This window comes from Malaya genurostris, chromosome 2, assembly GCF_030247185.1.
Source record: "Malaya genurostris strain Urasoe2022 chromosome 2, Malgen_1.1, whole genome shotgun sequence".
In the NCBI taxonomy this organism is placed as follows: Eukaryota; Metazoa; Arthropoda; class Insecta; order Diptera; family Culicidae; genus Malaya; species Malaya genurostris.
Window position 1 is genome coordinate 237,374,439 of NC_080571.1, and position 23,741 is coordinate 237,398,179.

Here is a 23,741-nt window from a genome sequence, read left to right on the forward strand (position 1 = left end):
AAGTAAAGTGTGTCATCATATGGCTCAATCAAATGTCATTACATATTAATCTTAAGTGCAGACCTGTTGATATAGAATGCTTTGAAAACGAAACTAAAGCGTGTAACTTTATGACAGAGATCAATGTCACAACATGTCAGTTTGAAGTGTTTTTTTTTTTACAAGGTGAAATGCATTTACGCACGGAATGTGGGACTCTCCACAGGACTACCCAACTGTTGATTGGAACTACCCACTAAAACACCTTGGATCTCCAACCCTACCTCCCCGGCACCACCGTTAGGTATTACTTCGGGGTGGAAGGCTATTGGTGCTCACAGCACCCTCCCCAGATTTATGCAGAATATGGATCAGCATCCTGCTCTCGAGGGATCGACCAGTTGGATGACGAGGTCGGTCCAGTGATGCCGGCTGGAGGGTAACTTCCGGTTAACTGGCGCCTCGACGACCCAAAACTGATGCTACGTCGCGGAACTACTCGGCTAGTCTCCGCCAAAAGATCTAGTCTACACCGACGGAGGGTTCCCCGGCGAGGGAAGTCCTCCCGAACCGACGCTTACGGTACGCGTCTACGACCCGACCGAGAGGATGCCTGGGTCGGTCCAATGATTCACTGGCGCCCTGACGATCCTAGCGGTATTACACCACGATTTACTCGTCTAGTCCCCGACGAAGGATCTAGACTACTCCGACGGAGATTTCCCCGGCGAAGGAGAATCACCCGACACCGAGTCTCTTACACCACACGGGACACCCGATGGAGTGCCGTGTAACTGTATTGATGTGTATATGTTTAAAAATTCACCATTCAATATTGATTTATTTTTATTTGTATGACTCATAGAATTCTCGTGTTTTCAGGTAATGGAATGGGAGATAACCACACAAACTCGTTCGATTATTCTAAGATCTTGAGTCAGTTGACGAAATGAAAATTGAATATTGAAATTATTAAACATTCTAGCGGATAATTTATATTCAAGAAACTACATTTATCAAATTATTTAAAACTTCATTTCTAAATGATGACATTTTATTTATAAGTATACATCTGTTAAAATCTAAACATTTTCATAAGTTCACATTGATTTGTCTGAGAATTCGAATGCAAGTGTCGAGCGAATTGAATACTAAGAGTCATACATTTGAAATGAATTTTGTTTGATGGAATTCAAGTGTATTATCAATAGAAATCAATATTATTTGAATTGTAATTAAAGTGTCTTTGTATTTTGACAACAATTGAAGGAGCGGATGAAAGAAAAGATTCAAAAGAACTCAAAATTAAGTAGGAAGAAGTCAAATAATAGGTAGTTTTTATTTTCCGTGTAGAATCTGTACACATTAAAAATTCACACTTGGAACTTAGTTTTGATCTCGGCGAAAAAAGATGCCGAAAACGAACGACGAAGCGATATTTTACTGAAATTTGACAAAGATAGCGCTTTCCAAAATACTCGGTTTATTATTTCCGATTTCTCGTCAAATTAAAATGTTATACTGATATTCGTTTATGTAAATTATCATGTTTACCAGCAATTGGTCGTTTCACTGGAATCAGCTAATTAATGTTATCAACTAATCGGAATCTCGGTAAACATCTTTTAGACAACTGAAAGTCGGTGAATCATCAAAGTTGCCAATTTTCTTCAGTGCAAACTGAGCGATGTGATTAGTTCATGTGCTCATATGTGGAATCAGTTGCAACTAAAAATTTAATCCGAATATAGTGATATATTTCTTAGTATTAAAATCAAAGTTGTTCAATGTTTGGCGATTTTTCGTGATAAGAAATCACCCAGAAAATCATAATGCATACGGGATTCCGGTATGACATGTTTCCTTAAATATGCAATGTTTTATTGCGCCATTACTTTCGTTGTAGCCGGAATATGTTTTTTTTTGCGGGTAATCAATTTGTGTTTACTACTGAAAATAACATGAAAGTTTTTGTTCAAATGCTTTACAGTAGTTTTTTTATTTGATTTATTGTTTTGTTTTTTTACATTTTACATACGAAAATCTCGGTAAATGCAAATTACCTGTCAAATGGAAAATACCGTGAATGAGAAACAGGTTTAAAATTTTTCCTTCAGCAAAAATCACAGAATGCAGTATGCAGAGTCAACTTAAAATCAAATTAATAACATACAGTAAACTGGAATAAGATCTTGGGTGTTATTTAAAGCGCATATTTTTTAAATAACATAAATTAAAGATCTGCTATCAATCATCCTAATGTTCGTGGATAGATATAGAAAAGTTGGAGCACTAAACTTCCCCAAAACCGCCCCGCTAGGTTATGTCAAATTCAGCATATACATCGCGCACAGTCCCGTGCTAACATAGTGTAGAAATTAATATTATTCAAAGCAGAGTCTTCGGTTTGTCCCACAACCATTTCATTTAGATGACGACATCTGAAGCACAATGAAAGACACGTTGTCCGAATATTGTCAATTACTGGTGTTATGTGTAGCAAAGCCATGCACTAGCAATAACGTCACACCCGAGCTGTTCTTCGTTGAAAGGTCATTCTGCTACAAGTACTGACCTAGTTATGGCTGCACGTTTTCTCCAAATAACTATGATAGCATTTTGTTCCGACCCGTGTATTGCGTGTCGCAGGCGATGAACCTATGCCAGGAGGATAATGACGTTGGAAGGAACCTAAGTGACGCTCCTTTCTTTTGTATGTGTAGCATTTATGTGCCTTTCCAGCGTGATTTGCATTAGGAAGGCAATAGCATTTCTTTGTGCTTCCTAACTGAACAGTGACATATTCTTAAGGTAATTCTGAGCGTAATGCAAACGCTTGTTATCAGTTAAGAAATTACTTTGTCTGATTTTTAGTGGTGTATATGTTCCGCGTGTCACGATTGGCCGCGTCGAATACTTCCTATTTGAACAGATTCTCGAGTGCACGGGATTCAAATCAGTCACTTTGATCAAATGCTCTAGTATTCAAGGCCGCATCTGTTCAGTGTGTTCAATAAAAAAGCAGAGTACAGTTATAAGTAGTAAGGCGTGTCATAAATATGCGTGAGCGATGATGAAGGATTGGAGGTGTGTGTTTCGTTATATGACAATAGAACAACAGTCTTACACAATTAAAGTGCAATTAACAATCTCAATAAAACAGACATTGTTGAAAAATGCAAAAATAGGGATTCTTTGAAACAAATTTCCCCCGATTCTGTTCTATGTAAGACTGTTTCCGGAAGCGGAAACTGGGAATCAAAGACTGAGAACCGTTTTAGTCGATATCGGTTCGTTTGGCTAGCAACTAGCATAACTAACATTCATAGCCGTACTGTATTTCACAGTATTGTACTGTATTTTTGACCCAAATACTGCGTACTGTTTTTTTACTCTTAAATGTACTGTATTTTAATTTGTGCTGTATTCTTCCATTAAAATGTACTGTATTTTTAATATCAAAAAATTAATACAGAGTTTTGAATCTTCAACGCATCGAATTTCGATTCACCGCAATATAAAACGTCAGAAAGGACAGTGACAACACGTAGCGAATATAAATAGAGGAGACCGGGGCAAAATTATTAGGACAAATAACGCAAGCTAAAAAATTTGCATTGAATGCTCCCACAGAGTTCACCCAGATTTAGCGCTGATTTATTTTTACTAACTTTTATTAGATAGGATGCGTACTGTAAGATATACTGTTTCTTTTCAAAAACGATGTACTGTATTTTCCTATTTTTACGCAAAATGTACTGTTTTCGTCAAAAAAAATATACGAGCGTTAAGCATAACCTATAAATTGAAACAATTTTGAGCCAAATTTAGAAGAATTTTTCCGTTTTTGCATTATCGCTCTGCATGACGGGTTGCAATTTCATACACACATCACCGTGTATTTTCAGAATCGGAAGCCGGACCAGCAACTTATGTGAACGTGATGCTTTTCATTTGCGTCTAAGTTTGTGAAAATGGGGCCTGCCGTTTCTGAGAAATTGCAAGTCCCGTTTGGAGTACAGAATCACTTTTTCCGGTACTTTCGGAACCGGGAACGAAGATCCGATGTGCCAAAATCGATGTATTTGATCATCAACTAACCAGACCTATTCAATTGAAGAATTATACGGCTGTCAATTGAAGGAATTGAAGAATTATACGTCAGACGTTTACGCAGTTTATACAACTTTGAGTTCATCTTTTCATTTATTATGAAATGTTTGGTTTTAAATCCGCAAGCGTAAATTCCTTGTTAGATCAGTAGATTCCGAGCGCTCCCCTCGCTAACCCATGACATGTTGATAGGAGGCTTATTTGCCTTTATAAACAAAACGCGACAATTATTATTTAATCATTCTCTTGTAAGAACCGTTCTTTGGAATCGTTCGCGATAGAATAACCCATCACTACTTCTTAGAGACGAAAAACAATTATAGATATCAATTTGAGTATCTAATATAAGAACTGACAACCAACTACGTCAATAGTCATTCAATTATCCTCGCCATATCCAATCTAAAGGCGATTTTAAGTTAGATGTCATTTGATGCTGACCTCGAACGATAAATACCCAATATCCATCATATGTGAGGGGCACCTGTCCAAGTTTAGCACATATACACATATGTCCATAATTAAATTGATTTCTATTCTGGTAGGCAACATCAGCCATCACCGAGATATTGCCCCAATTCAAACTAAATATAGCAGCAAATTGACAGAGCAAACAGTGCTTTGCCAGGTGACTTTCGACTTATGAACCGTGCTTGTTTGGAGATTCCGGTAGCATGTTTACTTTCGGGTTTCCACGTTTGCGCCGTGATTCATGAAGTCAGGTCAAGACAAGCATCAGGTTAAATCAAAACATACTTACATTTTTCGTACCGTTTTCCATCGAGTCATCTGTTCGTTCAAACATTCAAGTAAAGATTTGGCACTACTACCAGATTCTTTTCTTTTACTGTATGTAAATATATGCTTAAGTTAAAAACCACACCAGTACAACATCAACGAGCCACATACTTCTTTTACTGCTTCATTTAGAATCACTGATAACGAATTTTTTAACACGTTATTTACATTTTCCGACTTTTTCTGTTTCTTTCATACGAATAGTGACGGTGCATGTAATGTTAACCTAATGAGTCACACACTATATGTACCGACAAATTGAACGGACTCCCTCAAAACTTGCTTCAGCTAACAATGTGCAACGAAGCAGTAAATTTAGTCTTTTGTGTTTTGGTATCATTCCACACTTGCCATTACAGACTGCAATCTATTTTCACATGCCGTTGAAGCACTTTCGGCAGTGGAACATAATACGCGTAAAAGATATAAACTTTTGCCAAGGCACTATTCTACACAGCGATATATACAACGTCAACAAGCCAATCGAATCCTTTCGCTAGCACCAAGGCCCACGTCTGGCTCTGCCGATGATTGTCATCCAACTAAAACAGTGAAGATGAATCAGCTGATGAGCCACCGGTTAACCGGAAATAAAGAACTGCTTGCCGTAGAGTAAGCAAGCAAACAACAGACGGACGTGTATGACATGCCTACTTCACATTGGGTGAAATCGATCACAACACTGACGCGTTTGTGGTGCCATCATTTGGCATTTGATGTAGTTATACTTTTTGTAAATAGCTGTTGTATTCGGTAATATACAGGTAAACGTAACTCACCTGTATGAATAACATAAACTAAATGTTGGGCTCATAGGGATGGAAGGGAACTAGATGGGGTAAAACATAACCGCAAGACAAAATATACCCTTTGCCTTTCTCAGATGTTACCATTTTTTTCCGCAGGAATTTCAATGAAACTGGTCGTATAAAATAAAATTGTCGAGCCAATTTTACTTCTCTCTCCTTTTTCAGAATGCTATCAGGAAACCAAAACGAAAAAAAAATGGCGGATGCATTGAAACTGACTTTGTTTCACAGTAAAATAAAAGACTTTATTTTTATCGCGATAACACATATGTTTTTATGTACTAATCGCATCTAAACTAAATTATCTAGATTATGTCACGGTAGATTTATGATACAAGTCTTCAAAGCCAAGATATTCGATGAACAAGTAGAGGTATGCATTTCCGAGCGTTCCAATTTTCAGCAGTTCTTCAGTCAGAAAAAAATACAACACGATCGCTAAACTCAATGGATCATTCTGAAAATTTCACAGAATATTCTCAACTAAATTTCGAAGACATTGTCAGGTGGGTTTTTATATATTCGGCACCGTTTCCAAGAAAATTTAATTTGAAACGGGAAAATAGCAAAAAACCTAGCACTTTACGGTACTGTCCTCAGCCCTCAAGGGGTTTTTGGTTTGTACAATAAAAGCACATATTTTATTTCCATTTTCTTCAAAATGTTCACATTTTGCGGCGACCAGTAGTCAGTCGTCACATGTTTTTGTTATAGTCATCAGAAAAAATATTGAGCCTCGGCGCAATATCCTAAAAGTTATTACATAAATATTGTAAACTTTGCGTCTGCTTAGCGGTTTAAATTGAACTGCTAGGCAAAGATGGTAGTTCGATTTGAACTCCTTTGAGCACTGATGTAGCCGAAGGCGAAACGTAAAGAAAATTTATGTATAGGGGAGACCGGGCCTAGTTGGCCGAACGGCTGTTTGGCAGAGCAGCTTTTCTGAAAAGGCTATTGTGCGCAGTCTATAATGATTTTGGTGGAGCATTAGGTTACCTATGTACCGACGTAATTTTAGGTGTTTCTGTGTTGTCGTTTGTGAAGGAGCACGTTTTTTTTCTGTTTTCGGCACTGGTAAGTAAATTTCTGTTTATGTAAAGTAATACGTGTACTTACTTACTCTTACTCTTTCAGTCGTAGACCACGCGGGTCTCTGCTGTATACAGGAGGCGTCTCCATTCAACTCGGTTCATGGCTGTTCGCCGCCAGCCTCGGTAGCTGCGAAGGGTCCGCAGGTCGTCCTCAATTTGATCGATCCATCTTGCCCGCTGCGCGCCTCTTCTTCTTATACCGGTCGGATCATTATCGAGAATCATTTTAACCAGGTTGTTCTCCGACATTCTAACAACATGCCCGGCCCACCGTAACCGTCTCGACCTTTGCCGTTTGGACGAGGGTTAGTCCTCCCAGCAACTGGTGCATTTCATGGTTCATTCGCCTTCTTAAAGTACCGTCTTCCATCCGCACTCCGCCGAAGATGGTTCGCAACACCTTCCGTTCAAAAACACCTAGTGCGCGTTGGTCCTCCGCAATTGTCCAGGACTCGTGCCCGTAGAGGATAATCGGTCTAATCAGCGTTTTGTAGATAGTTAACTTCGTACGACGGCGAATTTTGCTTGATCGAAGCGTCCTGCGCAGTCCAAAGTAAGCACGATTTCCTGACAATATGCGTCTCTGAATTTCTCTGCTGGTGTCATTATCGGCAGTCACCAGTGAGCCCAAGTACACGAACTCGTCGACCATTTCGATTTCATCACCACCAATCAGAACTCGTAATGGGTGGCTGACGTTATCTTCTCTCGAGCCCCTGCCTTTCATGTACTTTGTTTTTGACACATTGATGTCTAGTCCGATCCGCTTGGCCTCAGCTTTTAGTCCGATGTACGTATCTTCCGTCTTCTCAAAGTTGCGTGCTATAATATCAATATCATCAGCGAAACCAAGTAGCTGGACGGACTTTCTGAAAATCGTGCCACTCGTGTCTATCCTCGCTCTTCTTATCACACCCTCCAAAGCAATGTTGAATAGCAGACACGAAAGCAACGCACATCACTCGATCCATCAGCTACTCCAGCATCCCGGAGCCGTGCGATGTTAAACCGCGACGTTCGGTTTCGACCTTTGGTACCCTACGGTCAAAACTTTTGAGCACATACATACAGCAACCAAGTAGAGGTCCGAATCTATATTCGCACTGCGGTAGGTGCGAACATTGTTGATGTCCGAGAAAAATTTTCCATCGATCAAAACGTGGTCGATATGGTATTCGGTCTGTTGGTCACGTGATCTCCAGGTAGTTTTGTGGATATCCTTGCGGGGAAAGAAGGTGCTTCTGACTACCATTCCTCGGGAGGCCGCAAAGTTGACACACCGTTGGCCGTTGTTATTCGATGCGGCATGTAGGGTGTTCGGCCCGATTACCGGTCGGTACATTGCTTTCCTTCCTACCTAGGCATTCATGTCACCGATGACAATTTTTACGTCTCTGCGTGGGCAGCCGTCAAAGGCTTGTTCCAGCTGCACGTAGAACGCTTCTTTCTCGTCCTCGGGTCTCCCTTCATGTGGGCAGTGCACGTTGATGATGCTGTAATTGAAAAAATGGCCTTTAATTCTCAACTTACACATCCTAGCATTGATCGGTTGCCACCCAATCACTCGCTGACGCATCTTGCCCAGCACTATAAAGCCAGTTCCCAGCTCGTTCGTTGTGCCACAGCTTTGGTAGAAGGTAGATGCTCGATGACCGCTTTTCCACACCTTCTGTCCCATCCAACAAAGCTCCTGCAGCGCTACGACGTCGAAGCTGCGAGGATTTAATTCGTCGTATATTATCCTGTCGCAGCCTGCGAAACCTAGCGACTTGCAATTCCATGTTCCAAGTTTCCAATCGTAGTCCTTATTTCGTCGCGTGGGTCTATGCCGATTGTTCCGGGTCGTATTCTCTTCTGTATTATTCGTAATAGATGTTTTACGGGCGGCTTATTAGGCCTACGCCAACCCTCTGTCGTGTAACGTGTATCAATTTATATTTAATTTCCAAAAACATGGTACCATTGGAAAGGGTATTCCAACCCCCTGTACGTGTAACGTGTATCAATTTATATTTAATTTCCAAAAACATGGTACCATTGGAAAACTTTACAAAATTTCATATTGGTTTTCAGTATAACCTTACTTTTATTTTTGTTAATCGTGATTGTTCTCGAAAACATTCATTGGGATATTTTGGCCGAGTTTTATGCGGGGTTGATTGGCTGAGTTGTAATTTTGGCTTAGAGTAAATTGCACTTGGATATTCGTGAAATGTTTTCCTTTTTTTGGACGGAATTGTATGTTTATATTGATGAGCATAAGGAAAAATATACATACGGAATAAGTAATGGAAATAAATTAAAATCATCGACAAATAGAAATAAGAGATTAGAATCATTAAAAGTTGGAAATTGTCGATAGAAAATATGATTCCAAAATTTTAAAGCATCAAATGCCATCAAAACGTTTAGCATTTAGAGTTCTTGTCAGGATTTCTGGCAGATTGACCCAACCCCGAACAAAACTTATCCATCAGTATAAAATCTGTTGCAGATGTAAGCTATCCTGAAAACAACATACCTCTCCCCAAGGCTGATTCGGAGCAGCGTCAAGGACGTGAGTCCCGAATTAATCCAAAATTGTAACAATTTTCTAATAAAATTACCATTGGAGGAGTAAAAAATGAAACCAAGCGTAAGCGCGAACGCTGGTGGAGGAAAAGGTAGAAAAGAAACTGAAAAAGTTTACTAATGCGGTCGAAACTAATTCCAGAACAGTTCAAAAGACTCCAAACCAAAAAGGGGAGTTTTTTCACGTGCTTACATAATACAAATGATGCATACAGACTTTTTCACATAATGAAAACGTTTATTGATACAATTGATGTGTTTCACATATTTTTTTAAAACTCGACCAACCTACTTCGGCTCTGGGGTTGGTTGACCAATTTTTTATCTCCGCATTTGATTGTTAATAAATATTTTCCTGATTTTCATACAGGAATGGAAAAAATCACTATGAGAAATAATGGTGACAGAAAGTACCCAGGCAACCACAACGTATTATAACCCAACATTATTTCAGCTTTAGAAATTTGCTTAAAGAAATTGATTCAATGCTTTCAAAAAAGTTGAAAAGAAGAAGAAGCAGAAATTGTGCATTATTAATGCAGATATAATTAAAATATCTGTAATGTAATGTAAGATGGGGTAAAACGTACCCGCAAGACAAAAGAGTGCCTAAATAATAAGAGTGCTTAAATAATGCTTTACCAAAAATTTGATAAAGGTATTTTATATTGAAAATACATGACTATCAGTATTATTCATTACTTATTTATCAACAACAAGGCATTGATTTAATGTAGCAATTCAATTTCATTGTATTGTCATCATTAATGTTTGGTTGCTTCAAAATATAGCATTGAAGCATCGATATATATAGATTTGAATGCAAATTTAATACACATTGCTTCAAGGAATATAGGATTTGTGTAAATATCACCCCGGTGGCACGTTAATTATCCGCATACAACTGGGTAGCGAAATCAATCTTCAGTTCAGTAACGCCATCGCACGGCATCACTATGTACGAGATTCGATGCGGACTCGCCTGAGGGCGCCATGCTGGCAAAAATAAATGTTGCCAATAATTTGTTCGATAAATGTAAGAGCTGGATATCTTGTTAATATGATCAGGGATGGCAGGTTCACAGATTATTCTGTGTTTCACAGATTTGCAACTTTCTGCACAGATTTTAAAAATGGTACAGATTTTCACAGATTTCTGAAAATGATCACATATATTCACAGATTCTGAAATAAATCACAGATTTTCACAGATTTTTGGAATCGATCACAGTTTAGCACCAGATAGTACAGAACGGTTGAGTAAAAAAGGAAAGAACGGTGTTGGTAGTGAGACTTTTTTTTTATCGCCAAATTGATTCCGATCGGCTACGGGAAACGTGCACAGAATTTCACAGACAGGTTTTTGGCTTGATCACAGATTTTTGAAAAAATGACCTGGCATCCCTGGCAATATGATGTCTTTGTTCGAAGGAAAGTCAAACTAACGATTGTACAAGGACGTAAAGCTAGAATTATATTTATATTAAACGCAACTAAATTTCGACAGGTTGTCGAAAAAGCCATTACAACAAAAAGCGTTGACTTAAGGACAACCATTCATGCCAGGCGAGAATAATAATGAATAATGATGAATGGTAGAAAACGAACAGTGTCAAAACTTAATGAAATGGAGGTTAAATCCAGGGCACAAATAAAATAATAAAAATAATAAAATAATAATAATAAAAAAAGACAATAACAAAAAAAACACATTCAATTGTACTGGATAACCGGAAAGAGAAATCCCAAGTAGCACACGTCATTACACTTCAATGACAGTAACTTATATGACACAAATTCATGGAACAGGTAGAAGACTTTGCAACGTGCTTATAACTGCTATGTAACCTGAAAAGCGTAAGAGGCGGAGCTTGTGCTTTACAGCTAAAAAGTCGAAATTTGTTCACATAGAACTTTTTTATGATTAATATTAGTTTTTCATATACCAAAGTTAAAACAGTTGACTAATCGCAATAATTAAAAAATGCAGTTATTTCATATTTAATTAATGTTTCATTCCCTGGTCATAATGGTAGGGTAACAGAGGTATTTTGGCCACTTCATATATTTTGGCCCACCTAACAAACTTTACGGATTTAATCGATGTTAAGTAACCCATGTTGCATCCATTTGAAGCTAATCACATTAAATAACCTATTGCGGAAGGGTTTTTCAAAGGTATTACAACATTTGGTGGATATTTTTACAAAGTGGGCCAAAATAAAATCAATCCTAAAGTGGGCCAAAATACCTCTGTTACCCTAGCAATTGGCATAAGTTTTTCCATGCATACAATACCGTGACAAAGTGTTGAAATATTTTCTCTGGTAGAGAGAATGTACTTCCCAAAACGAAACAAGTTTGCTTCGCACATGTACCGGTAAAAAATGTGCGTATAAGCGGAGATTTAACTATAGCCATTTTTTTTAAACTAAAGGAATGTTCTACTTATCCTACTTATTGATTTAATATTATTGTCCGAGATAATGTACGGAAGCTTTCAACCGACACTGTAACTGTGTTTCTTTGTTGCATCACAACGAATACGGTAACCGATATGAAATCATTACTTAACTTTGTACTGTGTGACTTTTTCATTGTCACATTTTGTTACGGTGACTAGCTGGCGACTAAAAACAGTCAATGCGAGTACGTCGTGAGAGTTAGATTACCGAAAAGTTACATTGGAACTTATTGTAACTTAGCATGATGAAATGTCAATTCGTAACATTGTTTTGACTCCATTGTCACCATCATAATACGACTTGTTTCGCCGTGTTTGTCATGCGACCATTATGCAGCATCTGTTTTATTTTATTTTTTGATGAACTAGTTACTGGTGCTACTGGGGAAGTGCGCGAACTTACCATAATTGGGCAAGATGAGGAAGTTATCCTGCCGCTGAATCCCGCATATACTTATTTAGGACTAAAAAGACGAACGCAAGTGCACTTCGAGTACATGTTTGTATGAATTCATTATTATACGCTAGAGAACATAATGATTACTCGACAATGGACTAAAGTCGCGCTTCGAAGCGGCACGATTGCATGGAAGAGAGGCCCGAAAGATCGGAAAGATTATGGTTCTGGGATTGTCATAGTATAAGTATGAAAAGAAAACTTAAAGTTGCATTAATCACCCTGTATCTCCCGAACCGGAAGTCGAATCTGTGATTTTTTTATATGATCTTTAGAAATTTCATTTGAACCTAAGTTTGTTTAAATCGGTCCAGTCATCTCCGAGGAAATTGAGAAAATTCTAGCTTTACATTTGAAAAGGGCATAGCGTAAATTCAATGAGTATTAAGAAAAAGTATTTCTGAGAAACCTGGTGATTCTGGCAATATTTAAGGTAATTATTAAGGCTATATGCAAATTAGGCTAATAAAAAAAAGTTATACTCTCATTATAATCTGAGATTAAAACTCAGCATTCGATTTTCTCAGAATTGGTTTTCTATGCTATCAAGAAGTTTTTTGCAGGTCAGAATGGTAAAATAATAAACTGAAAAGTTTCAATTGTTGCACATTTTGCTTAAGTTTCAATGTTTCAATGTTCGGTATTCAGTATCCATAATTCATGATTAGCTAATCATAATTACTGATTTGGATGCGATTGGTAAGAAATAAGCCACATTAAGAAAGCTGAAGTATTGGTAAGATACAAAAATTTTAATGACATACATGATACTAAAGAAAAAATGTAAACATTGCATTGAGGTGGGGCTGGTTGATAGAACGATGACTTCGGGACACGATTTGCTCTGTATACGAAATGGGTCATCGGAAGCTGATTGAACTAACATTTACCCGAGTCCAGGATTAAAGTGCATGTACACAGATCTCCTCACGAAATAGTCGTTACAAATAATCCCGGGGAGACCCAGAAACAGAAAAGTAAAGAATGTTTTTAGTGAACAGGCACGAAGCGTTACCAACGGGGAGTGAATCCGTAACCAATGCACTATAGGGCAGGTTTTTGACATTTTAGTGCATTCTTGAGTATTATTTTTATTTTTCTGTTTATTTTACTCTGGTTTTAACCTTACAACCTTAATGAAATAACAATGTTGAACATTCAAAATAAAGGTAGTTTATTGAATTTAAAAAAATAATTTCAAGTTGATTTTGATGAAATTATAAATTTTTCATTGAATACCAGAGTCAACTTTCCGTTCTTCCTCTTCTGTTTGACAATCGCCCAATATTTATCAATTGATTTATCAATTGTATAGATAAAACAGGAGGTGGATACATGTCCTTCTCGAAGAAATATACCCCGTTGTTCGGATACCACCGTAGCACTTCTCCGCAGTAGCGACAGCTTGCCAAATTAGACCAACACTTTAAATCTCCATTATGAGAATGGAAATGTATGGAATATGTATGGAAGAATACGCTTTTCTCCTGCTCCTACATTTGGGAATCTTTTCGAATGTTTATTACTGAAATCTGTTTTTCTTTTGTTCGCAGCCGAAAATACCTTGCCAGATCATTAGCTTTCTTGCAATTTATTGGCAAAAACAAATTTGAACTTACTAGAGCCAACAACCGTGCTCGCTGTGTGGCTATTGTTCTTGTAGGGTCGCTCTTAAGAGCCATCTTCACCGGGACGCCGTCTAACATCCTTACAACGTGTCGCCTACGCCTCCGTCTCCCATCTGCACTCCACCATAGAAGGTACGCACTACGCAACACCTTCCCTGCTAAAATTCCAAGCATAGTCGAAATTTCGAGACCGTAGAGGACCACTGGCCTAATCAGCGTCTTATAGAAAGTAAACTTCGTGCGACTGCGATTTTTTCGGCCGGAGCGAGTTTGCTCGGAAAACCATAACCGTGCCGTGGACAAAAAAAATTCTCGGTTCGAGGCTTCCATCGAGTGTAACTTCTTTAAAACAAAATGAATCCTAATGAAATGTACAGCACTGAAGAAGGAAACATTTCAAAACAAACTGCTGTAAAACATTTCAGATTCGACCACAAGAAGCGATATACAAAATGAACGTTGTGTCCTGATATTAAAAAACTCAAGCTTCAAGTACAACAATTGTAATCGGCAAAGCCAAACTAAGCCAAATTTTATTCCAATTTATACCCTCACATTCTGCTACTAACGCAGAACACATTAAAACCCTGTAGACTCATCGTTTGACGACCGACACCAACGCCATCAGAGATGCGACAGAAATAAACTAAAAACTGTGCTAAATATCAGCTCGATTTACAATTCGTGTAGGTGTCGATGTTTGTCGTGTTTGGAGGAAATATTTTCATGTAATTCGGATACACTACGTGTTCACTCGACGTCAATCACAAGACCAGCATACTTTACTCTACTAGAAACTTACCGTCACATTATTTTCCGTTTAAGTCAAATGATATGAAGGTTACAAGAATTTTCAATATTAGCATGTTTTATTGTTCATTCAAGTATGAGATACACATTGTGTCAGCACGCTTCACGTCCTAATTAGAAAATCCTCCAAAAAACTAACTTGCCGTCGGGCACACTGCAACAAACTCTGAATTTCAATTCAAATAAACGAATTCAGTTTAACAATTAAGAACTAATAACATGAGATTTTAGATATATCGCATAACAGGATAGTCAAAAAACAAATGTGCTTGTTGGTTGTACCCAACTTATCGTACTAATTCATTTCCATTTCGTCAGTTCAGTTTAAACGGTTAGGATTAAGTTAATATCGAACTAGTTCAGTTAAATTTTCATTTCTTGGATTTGCGCTTTCTTAACAGCGCAGGAAAAATGCCTTTTCGCCAGTACTCAAAGGCTTCTTTCATCACGTTAGCAACATACTCCCGATCGTATTCGATCCATACTTGCGTAACGTTACGAGTTCTTTCGAAATCTAGCGCTGCTACGCCGAGCAGTGCTTTCGTCTTATGCGTCATGTGCATCTGCAGTTGTATTTGTGCGAAATACTTCTTCGACAGTTTCTTCACATCGATATAGCATTCGTACGTTTTCGGAGTGTACGGACACTTGATCTCCAATACAAAATCATCACTGATTCCGTCGGGAGAAGCTCCCATCCAGGGAAATTGAGGATCGAGAACCAAACCAGTCTCACGCAGAGACGGGTATTGTTTCTTTAATACTGCAAACACATGACCTTCCAAATCAGTACCTCGCTTCATAGCAAATGAAAATCCCGAACTAATTCCCATTATTTTGTTAGTGAGTGAACCTTTCAGCATGGTGCATCGAGAGGCTTCGTGGATTCTAGATGCAGTGATTCGACCTTTTCTCAATTCATGCCAAAGATCAGTGTCCGCTTGTTCAACAGTCAAAATTTGAGCATTGGAACAATTTTCCTTTTGCATTCGTTCAGTACAATAACGCAGAAATTCATCAGGGTCATTGGTTGAATATTCCCGAATCAAGTTGAACATTGACAAACTCATGGCGGATTTCAATTCTACCGCTGACACTTGAAGCACCTCTTTCTTTATTTTGGCTAACGGTTTAATTTCTTCTTGTTCGGGAAAAATATTAGCAGGTTTCAGCACGTTATCTACGTTAGATTCGTTTTTAACTTTTTTCTGCATAAAATTTTGGTTTTCCATTTCTTGCAATACCTCTTCCTGCTTCATTTGCAACCATACAAGAAATGCGTAGATTTGTGGACATTTAGCTATAAAAGGGAAATAATACAGATGATTGTAACAATAATAGAAATGCAATTACTCTTAGATTTGTCGCAGTCATTGCAACGAGCAGACTTGATTGCAGTTTTGTTGATATTTAATTCTATGTTGTGTGTAGACAGAATAACTTTTCCCTTATTGACGATATTTTTCTGTTTTCTTGCAGGTCCATTAGAAACTTCTTTTAGTTGCGCATTAATCAAAGCTGTTGATAATGTAGAGCTTGATTCATTAAGGTTTTCTATGAGTATATTTTCCAGTAATTTGCTGTCGGAACTTTTATTGAATCATTAGACATAATTTCCAACTCTTATTTTATACAGACTTACGATCGCGTTTTTCTACCAAGTCTTTTCCCGCCATTGGTAATTCCATTCTCACGTATGAACAGTTCAATGCTATCGTCATCTATTTTGGTAGTCAAATGTGGATGCATAACGACTTCAAGAAGATAAACACAGTTAATTTATGATTCTACTGATTGCTGTGCGTAGAAATATATTTTTATAAATTTTATTTTTCTTTGGATCTGATACTGATTCGTACTGAACAAGCCTAACTGCTCAATGGAAGTTTCATTATATTATGAAGCCAGAGTTGCCGATATTTTAGATTTATCCGGTGTATGCCAGATAATTTTTTGAACAGACATTCAACCAAACGAGATCTTTTGCAAGATTTTGCAGATCTCACCAGATTTTCTAAATTTATGCTTGTGAATAGCAGTTTTCTAAATAGTTCATATTCGTCTAATAAGTCGAAAAAATTAAAATAAGTCCTCATAAAAAAATGCAAATTACAGTGTATTTAGAAGGCTTCGTTCAAGTAGTTTAACTTTACATCTGTATAGGGTTTTAAATTTGTATGAGCCAGCTTTCAATGTGTTTATAACAAAACATTGGTTTTTATATTTCCGTGAAATTGAATGTTACAATTAGCGGCCTCCGCACAAGATAATATTCAGTAATATTATCGCAATCTCAACTTCTAATAGTAAAATTATCTTGTGGAAGGGCCACTAATGGTGACATTCAATTTCACTGAAAACTTTCTGGAATTCACTTCAATTCAATAATTTCAACGAGCTTTATAAGTCGTCGCACCAAAGATTCACAATATTTCTTCTAAGGTGAAATAAATATTTTTAAAAAATCTGGCACTCCTGATGTCATTTTCAAACTTTGCTCCATACAAGGATGCCAAGTGGGATGGAAAATGATACATATCGACCGTCCTACGACAAAAGGGCCTAACTGCAAATGAGAGCCTCTCTTTGTTTACTTTCTCTTTTGATTATTACGCAGCCTTTATTGCAAATTCTCTAAAGTTTCCAGTATAAATCGCAAGCTTGTAGGTTTACCTTGAAAGTTTTGCGAAGAGTAAAGCGTCAAATGTAAAATCAGTTCGGTAAATCGTGAAAGAAAAAGTAAACAAAGAGAAACTGTAATTTGCAGTTAGGCCCTTTTGTCGTGGGACGGTCGATATCTCGGTTGATTTTCCAGAAGGCCGTAACAGCAAGTGACAGTTTCTCTTTGTTCTCTCTCTCTCTCTCTCTCTCTCTCTCTCTTTCGATTATTGTGATGTGATTAGAGGCGTGCAAAACAGCTCATTTTGGTGAACAGCTCCGAACCGATCAGCTCACCAAAGTGAATCGATTCGATGTATCAGCTCATCAGCTCTTTTAGTTTGAACTTAAGGTTCATTTTGTGCGCCGTTTTTCTTATGCACCGGTTTTCTTTCAAATGCATGATCGAAATTGAATCATTGATTTGCAATGATGTAATGAATGCAATGCGAATTAATTTATCTTTAATTGATGTCAACTAAATTGAATCTCTTAAAGAGCCGAAGATCCGATCAGCTCATAGCGTGTTCCCTTCGTCATAATGCAGTGAACTGGGTAGCAAATGAGTGAGCTGATGAGCTGCGGTTCTTTTGAAAAGAGCTGTGAGCTGTCAGCTCACTTTAATGATTCGATTCACTGGAACAGCTCAGGAGCGAATTGCCCATCTCTAGATGTGATCTAAAAAGATTTTCTTAGATTTCACAGTTCTTTTTGGAAGTCGAACGTTTCGAACATCATTCTACGCAAAAAGTTAAGTGATAAACGTGTAAACCGCTTGGTAATTAATAGAAGAGAAAGTAAACAAAAAGAAACTGTCACTTGCTGCTACGGCCTTCTGGAAAATCAACCGAGATATATTCAAATGAAATTGACGTACTGTCTGATGAAGGAAGGATTAAGGACTATTCACACATTTCAGTTCCGTGGCGGTTCAGGGAAAGTGTCTTCAGTGCGCTGTCAGTGTTCTTTTTTTTTATCGGAACTCTTCCGTTTCGTTTCCGTGCTGCTTCCGTTCCGGCACAGCCAATGCAATGACATACAGACTTTAGTGAAAATAAAAAATATCGGTGACGACGAATTTAAGTTTGCCGGACGGACGCTACACTGACGGCGAGCTGCACTGAAACGGCACGGTGCCGGATAGGTTTCAATGCGCGCATTGAAAACGAAATAATATTAATATCCGTGCACGGTGTCGTGCCGGCACTGAACCGGACCGGATATGTGTGAATAGTCCTTCAACAATACTGAGATTAGACAAAAATATCGACTCGCGTAAAGGGGACACGAGGATCAGTAATATAATTATTACCAAGTAATGTTTCTTTTAATGAACGTGTAAGGACAGTAATGATGAATTATCCATACAAATTTGGAATGTCATTAGCGACCTTACACGAGTCATTAAAAATGTCATTACTAAAAAATAATGTCATTTTAATGAACGTGTAATGGTGCACTAATGACGAGATTTCTAACAAATTTGAAATATATCATTAGTTAGTCATCATTTAAAATGACATTTTTAATGCTCGTGTAAGGGCCGCTATTACTTAGTAATCATTAGCGGCCCTTACACGAGTCATTGAAAATGTCATTACTAAAAAATAATATCATTTTAATGAACGTGTAATGGTGCACTAATGACGAGATTTCTAACAAATTTAAAATATATCATTAGTTAGTCATCATTTAAAATGACATTTTTAATGCTCGTGTAAGGGCCGCTATTACTTAGTAATCATTGAAATTTACATTACTAATTCTCTAGTGAGGGCCCTTAAGGGTCGCTAATAAATGTTTCCAAAATTAACAATCGTCTTTCAATATGGCAGCCCTGTATTGGGATTGTGTGAAAGCGAAATGTGTAGAGTTCACACTCACGATTTCTACACGTTTCTAAGAAAATATTGAGTTATTATATTAATTAGAGTGACTATAATCAGAGTGGCGACAGCTGTTCGTTTGGAATGACAGCTACCAGTTCCAAACGAGCAAACGACCTGTCAAATCAATGTAAAGCTAATGGAATGTTTTTAGCATTACGGATGAGATGTCGTCACTCTGGTTATAGGCACTCTAATATTAATATATTGTGTCTACACGAAGCTACCTTATTTTAAGTACCTTTCACATAACTTCGGGTTTCAGTTCATAAAACTAATTTCAGGTAAAATTACTCTAAGTAATTTTACTTTAACTTCGGGTTTCAGTTCATAACACTACTTTCAGGGAAAATTACTCTAAGTAATATTTTAACCCATTACAACCCACGGGTTCCCAAATTTTAACCAAATGATGAGATATCATCAATACCATCATATTTTGTGTTTAAGATGTTGGGAAATACCAAATCACTATTAGAAATCCATTCCAAACGAAATTATCCTGTGTACGAGATCTTATACGCTGGGACAATACAGTAGCAACATAATTATAAGATATGCCTATATTTTGAGAGTGATATTTATATATACGAGTCAATTTCTTTTAAATAGTTCCGATAGAAGTACCAAATACAAATAATAATACCCCTAAGTCCCATACAAACGAACCGCCAATGTTTGGTTCACAGCCTGAACAAGCAAGCCTAGCAAATTACTCCCTTTTGTTGCGATAGTTTGAAAATGTGGAAGGAGATCGTTTCTGGCAACGCTTTATGCTAGTTGCTACGGCGCAAAACAAGTTTGTTTGTTTATGTTTTCCGTTGCTGTATTGCAACAAATTCAAAGGTACACTCCAGCTAATCGATGTATGAAGAATTGCGATATATTTTGGCAGTGATGGGTAGAGGTGTGCAAACCAGCTCATTTTGGTGAACAGCTCCGAACCGATCAGCTCACCAAAGTGAATCGATTCGATGTATCAGCTCATCAGCTCTTTTAGTTTGAACTTAAGGTTCATTTTGTGCGTCGTTTTTCTTATGCACCGGTTTTCTTTCATATGCATGATCGAAATTGAATCATTGATTTGCTATGATGCAATGAATGCAATGCGAATTAGTTTATCTTTAATTGATGTCGACTAAATTGAATCTCTTAAAGAGCCGAAGATCTGATCAGCTCGTAGCGTGTTCCCTTCGTCATAATGCAGTGAACTGGGTAGCAAATGAGTGAGCTGATGAGCTGCGGTTCTTTTGAAAAGAGCTGAGAGCTGTCAGCTCACTTCAATGATTCGATTCACTGGAACAGCTCAGGAGCGAATTGCCCATCTCTAATGATGGGACTTTTTTCATAAACGGGCCTTGCGTGGAACATGGGTACGATTCGTATACGTACCACGGAAACAGCGATTAGCGCTCTACACGATAAAATAAAAGTTAAAAGAGAAACAAATGCAAGCTGTTTATGCGTTTTCCCAATAGTCACTCATCTATGCGTGACCCAGACAAATTGATTATAGTCCGAACGGTGGCAGACACAGCAGTTTTTCTCTCACGATGGATAAACTTATTAATTGAATTATTTTCTATTAGTATTATGATGTAAAGGTTCCCCGCATTTAGCAGATGTTGGAAAAATTCCTACTCCTCTGACGGGAGTGATTTGCAATGAGAAGATCGGGTGGCTACCATAACGATTCGGTGAACAGTGCAGAGACATTCTAACATATAATGCTGAGCAATTTCCAAAAAGCCAAGGAGCATATTTCTGAAAAGCCAAGGAGGACAAAAAACAAAATCCGATATGGAATAACCATATCTCATACATAACAACATAGTTCAAGTTTATTTTTCACTACAATAAACAGTAACCATGGTGAATTTGTTCTTACCCTTCAGTGTTGCTAGTTTTATAGAAAACTCGTTAAAGTACATTGTCACTCTGACAGTGTATCATGACAGTGTACCGCACGATGCAAAATGTGTCCTTGAAAATTTGTCGAAGTATTCCGTATTATAATTTGTATTTGAAAGTACTATCGAAGATGAAGGCACAATATAAATAGAAATATTTGATGCATTTCGTCCAAAATATACTTTTGTTCCGGATTTCAGCGGATTGTTATTAATTGTATAATTATTTGTATATATTGACTGTAAGCTGCAATAAACAACTTTGTTTGTCGATGCCTACCTGGATTCAATGTCAAATCCCACACACAGGGCAGAAGGATTTTCTGGTCCGAAGTGGTGAATGACTTTAAGGTTAAACTCTGTCTAATCGAAAATAAAACAAATTACTTCATTTATTTCCATTTCTTCATTTTAAAGAAAATGGATTATCTATTTGTATTTATATGATATTTGATATATTTGTACGACTTGTTGGAGGTATCATAAGCTCATTTAATAGTGTTTCCAATGCTTAATAAGTTTTTTTTAGGTATACTTACTTTTCTAAGTTAGCGTTCTACTCCATATTCACGTGCTCGTCAAATCTTAAAGGGTCCCTATCCTTATCACTTTTTTTTGTAGCCATTTCTTAAATATTCCACATTTCGAAGATATAACAATATGTATTTGATTTGCTGATGGCAAGAGATTTTCAAAAGACCTCGACTAATCATAAAATTTTGATTCTCAAGTTGATCGGTTTACGATATGCTCTGGAAAAAATACTACCGACGACACGACCAGACACTCCGAACAAAAAACTTAATAAAAAGTGATTCTTCTCCAGTTACCACAATGTTGAAAGACTACTTGTTAATGACAGAATAAATATTTCCAGCAACACTTCTGGTTGCTACAAACTCGTTACCAAGGATCCTATATTCTAACACAAATAAACAAAAACAAACCGCTTTGCATTTCGTGCCAATATAGAAAAATAGGTAAGTAAAAACCTTCGTTGAATAATCAAGAATTGTAATTTTTTTTGTTCATCGGTGCTCACTTATTATATAGGATTTTATCATCTGCCATACAACAAATCACACATAGTTCAGGCGCAACCATAGCAGGACATTAGTACACGTTGCGTAAGATGTACCCAGCCATAAAATCTGTTATCTGACCGTTCTATCGTGCCCATAAAAACGCTGTAATTAAGCTTAAAACTGGCAAACGTAGGCACTCCCGTTCCTACATGAAGTAGAGCTCCTGTACTCGTTCGGTAGAATGCTAGACGCTCCCCTTCATCTGATTGTATACGATTGTTATCCGTCACGAAATGAGAAAAAATAAATGCTTTCTTAAAACTGTTTCCGAAACATACGGGATCGATTTAACGCCCTTAATTTTCGTGTGAAAACTGCTCCGTTTACTTCTACACAGTTACATACTTTATCCAAATGTTTCGAAAACGCCTTTTTAGCATATAAATTTTTCTCGGTGAACAAGATAGGACCTACGGTTCATATCGAAGTATCTATAATGGAAGGGAAGATAGAAGTGTCTCAGCAATATTATGATTCAAAGCGCAAATGCCATTTTTTCCTTCATGCTGCACATTCTTTATGCAATTTCGGGGTTTACTGGGCAATTTCAGGAGTCATCTGGTCCATGAAACCACGGTCCTTCCGACATTTGTATTGACCAACCGACCATCGTTCTTCTGGTTCGCACAAATCACATTTGATTTCTTTATAGACAATTTATATCTTATAGTAGACAACAAACGTAACCAAGGTTATGGTAAATGTTATTCAAAATCAACAGATTTCGGCCTTTGTTGCCAGTTTCAATAAATTTCCAGGCAAGTTCGTTTTGACATTACCAGTTACTGAGGGGTAGTTAAATTTGCGATACAGTTTTTATAGGCGAGTGGCAGGTCGTGTCGTCGATACTACTGTATTATCCCATCGTATGATATATCACACTTTCAAATGTCAGCAACATTTTTTTACTGTTTAACATATAGTTTTGGAATTTCACTTCTGAAATAACTAATTTGAATCTTTGGCAATGGTTTGTCAAAAGATGGAAGTATTATCTATGGTTTCAAACATAAGATTCACACGAATATGTTGCTTACTTTTGTTTGGTGATTTGTGTGAACTTTGCAAGGTTATAATCAGAGATGCCAGGTCTGCAGATTTGTCTGTAAATCTGCAGATTTAGGGTATAGTGCTGCAGACATTTTTTGTTGTGCAGACTTTTGAAATTCTCTCTGACTTTTGCCGACTTTTGAAATTCTCGCACACTTTCGTCTACATTTACAGACTTTTGAAATTTCCGCGACCTTTTTTTTTGCTCGCCAAGTCAGTTTTGCGTCATACTTTATAGAGAAATTGCTGCCAGCAAGACATACTTGCTGACTGCAGATTTTTTTCAGATTTACAGACTCTGTCTGCAGATATTTGAAATTTTTACCTGGCATCTCTGGTTATAATACAAATAAAACGTTGACACTAGAAAACAATTTTATCATACAAAGAAATTAGAAGTATAAATTATCAACTAGTGCTCAAGTAAAGCTG

At 37.4% G+C, this 23,741-nt stretch overlaps 2 protein-coding genes across 4 annotated transcripts in view; both read right to left on the minus strand.

Annotated features, from left to right (window-relative positions):
• The window catches only part of LOC131428237 (phosphatidylcholine:ceramide cholinephosphotransferase 1-like), a 65,634-nt gene extending 60,198 nt beyond the window's left edge, over positions 1-5,436 (minus strand). The window contains exons 1-2 of one of the 2 annotated variants that reach the window (XM_058592013.1): positions 5,002-5,436; positions 4,853-4,939 (exon numbers count right to left, since the gene is read on the minus strand). In XM_058592013.1, the coding sequence (XP_058447996.1) occupies positions 4,853-4,897 (45 nt within the window). In that variant the 5' untranslated portion in view covers positions 4,898-4,939; positions 5,002-5,436. Of the gene's footprint in view, positions 1-4,852 lie in introns of both variants that reach the window. The other variant, XM_058592012.1, reaches the window with a different exon arrangement.
• Positions 5,437-14,778: 9,342 nt separating this feature from the next.
• On the minus strand, positions 14,779-16,591 carry LOC131428239 (uncharacterized). 2 transcript variants are annotated; one of them, XM_058592014.1, is made up of 3 exons: positions 16,363-16,591; positions 16,074-16,309; positions 14,779-16,020 (listed from the first exon to the last, which is right to left on the minus strand). In XM_058592014.1, exons 1-3 carry the CDS (start codon positions 16,467-16,469, stop codon positions 15,092-15,094), a joined length of 1,272 nt encoding a protein of 423 aa, XP_058447997.1. In that variant the 5' UTR covers positions 16,470-16,591; the 3' UTR covers positions 14,779-15,091. The 2 variants fall into 2 exon arrangements, with proteins under 2 accessions (XP_058447997.1, XP_058447998.1); XM_058592015.1 differs by having other exon boundaries at positions 16,074-16,238; positions 16,363-16,499.
• Positions 16,592-23,741: the final 7,150 nt, after the last annotated feature.

What these genes read in the sequence shown, in the direction of transcription:
- LOC131428239 (XM_058592014.1), bottom strand. Translation starts at nt 16,469, where the DNA reads ATGCATCCACATTTGACTACCAAAATAGATGACGATAGCATTGAACTG. An exon ending in CTTGGTAGAAAAACGCGATC is followed by an intron (nt 16,310 to 16,362) that starts GTAAGTCTGTAT and finishes ATTCAATAAAAG; the next exon opens with TTCCGACAGCAAATTACTGG. An exon ending in TGACTGCGACAAATCTAAGA is followed by an intron (nt 16,021 to 16,073) that starts GTAATTGCATTT and finishes TCCCTTTTATAG; the next exon opens with CTAAATGTCCACAAATCTAC.